Source organism: Eimeria mitis, genomic scaffold (assembly GCF_000499745.2).
Source record: "Eimeria mitis Houghton genomic scaffold, Emh_scaff888, whole genome shotgun sequence".
In the NCBI taxonomy this organism is placed as follows: Eukaryota; Apicomplexa; class Conoidasida; order Eucoccidiorida; family Eimeriidae; genus Eimeria; species Eimeria mitis.
In genome coordinates, this window is record NW_013576533.1 from 1,700 (window position 1) to 2,784 (window position 1,085).

The 1,085-nt window shown below is 50.3% G+C and overlaps 1 protein-coding gene across 1 annotated transcript in view; it reads left to right on the forward strand.

Moving 5' to 3' along the window:
- Positions 1-200: 200 nt before the first annotated feature.
- Positions 201-1,085, forward strand: part of EMH_0024670 (SAG family member) — a gene marked incomplete at both ends in the record, with an annotated part of 1,028 nt that continues 143 nt past the window's right edge. The window contains 3 exons of the mRNA XM_013502331.1: positions 201-294; positions 394-584; positions 845-1,080. Coding sequence (XP_013357785.1) covers positions 201-294; positions 394-584; positions 845-1,080 — 521 coding nt within the window. The remainder of the gene's footprint in view (positions 295-393; positions 585-844; positions 1,081-1,085) is intronic.

Genomic DNA, 1,085 nt, shown 5'->3' on the forward strand with positions numbered 1-1,085 from the left:
TTGTAGATATCATTGCCTCAAAAGAGCACATAGCCGTGCCCGGATGCGAGCCCTGAGGCAGCGCGACCAGGGCAGCCGAACCAGTACTGCCGCTACCCAAACTCCATCCCACGCACTTAATAGCCATTTCAGAGATTCACCCTCAATTTAGTGACACTTCCGATACTGAAATATCATATTTTTCACGGTGTTTCTCGAGAATGGGCGTCATCAATTTCCTCTCATTGGCGGCTGCCGCCGTTCTTTTGGTGAAGGCAAACGGGGAGGAACCGTCGGCCGCTAAAAACACTGCCGGTAAGCGTTTAATTATCCGAAATATCAGTTGATTTTCTCTTACATAGGGGGACAAGCCAAGGCTCTTAGGGGATTTCGTTGTCGGGGTTGCGCTTGCAGTGAGGGTAAACTGCTCATCACCGATGAACGCAGCTCGGAGTGCCGCAGGCTTCAGTGCACTCGAAGTAGCAGCAGATAATTCTGGACAACTACCAATTCATTCAGCAGACAGCGCAAGTCACTCTGACGATTCCAGTGGAAAAACGCCAAACGATGATTACCTGACGGACGTTTGCGATGCAATGAAGAAGGTAAGGCTAGACAGTCAAATCCGTGGAATGCCCCGATCTTAGTATTTGCTGAAATGCCACCAGGGCCCATCTAAAAACACAAACATAGATAGAGAAATACGCACTTACATATACATGCAACCAAATTACGCTGCATCCTTCGTTGTGGAGTGCGCAATACGACCATAATTCAAAGCCTGACAGGGGGCGACCCCTGATGGAACAAACCCACGTGTTACTTCCAACATCCATAATCAAGTGCTGGGTGCCTTGTGCAACAGGAACAGATGCCAGATGCTGTAGAGGAAATTACACCAGATGGTACCTACGCCTACGCAGTGCAAGAAGGAACCGATGCCGACTGCGAGGCCGCAGTGGCTTACTGGAAAGAAGCCTTCACCAACTTCGACGGCCTGCCTCCAGCTAACAGCACCGAGGCATCTGTGTACACCAGCGCCCAAAATGTCTCTTTCATCTCCCTGTTCAACCCCAAGGAGAGTCCCAAGGTGGACTGCGCATACT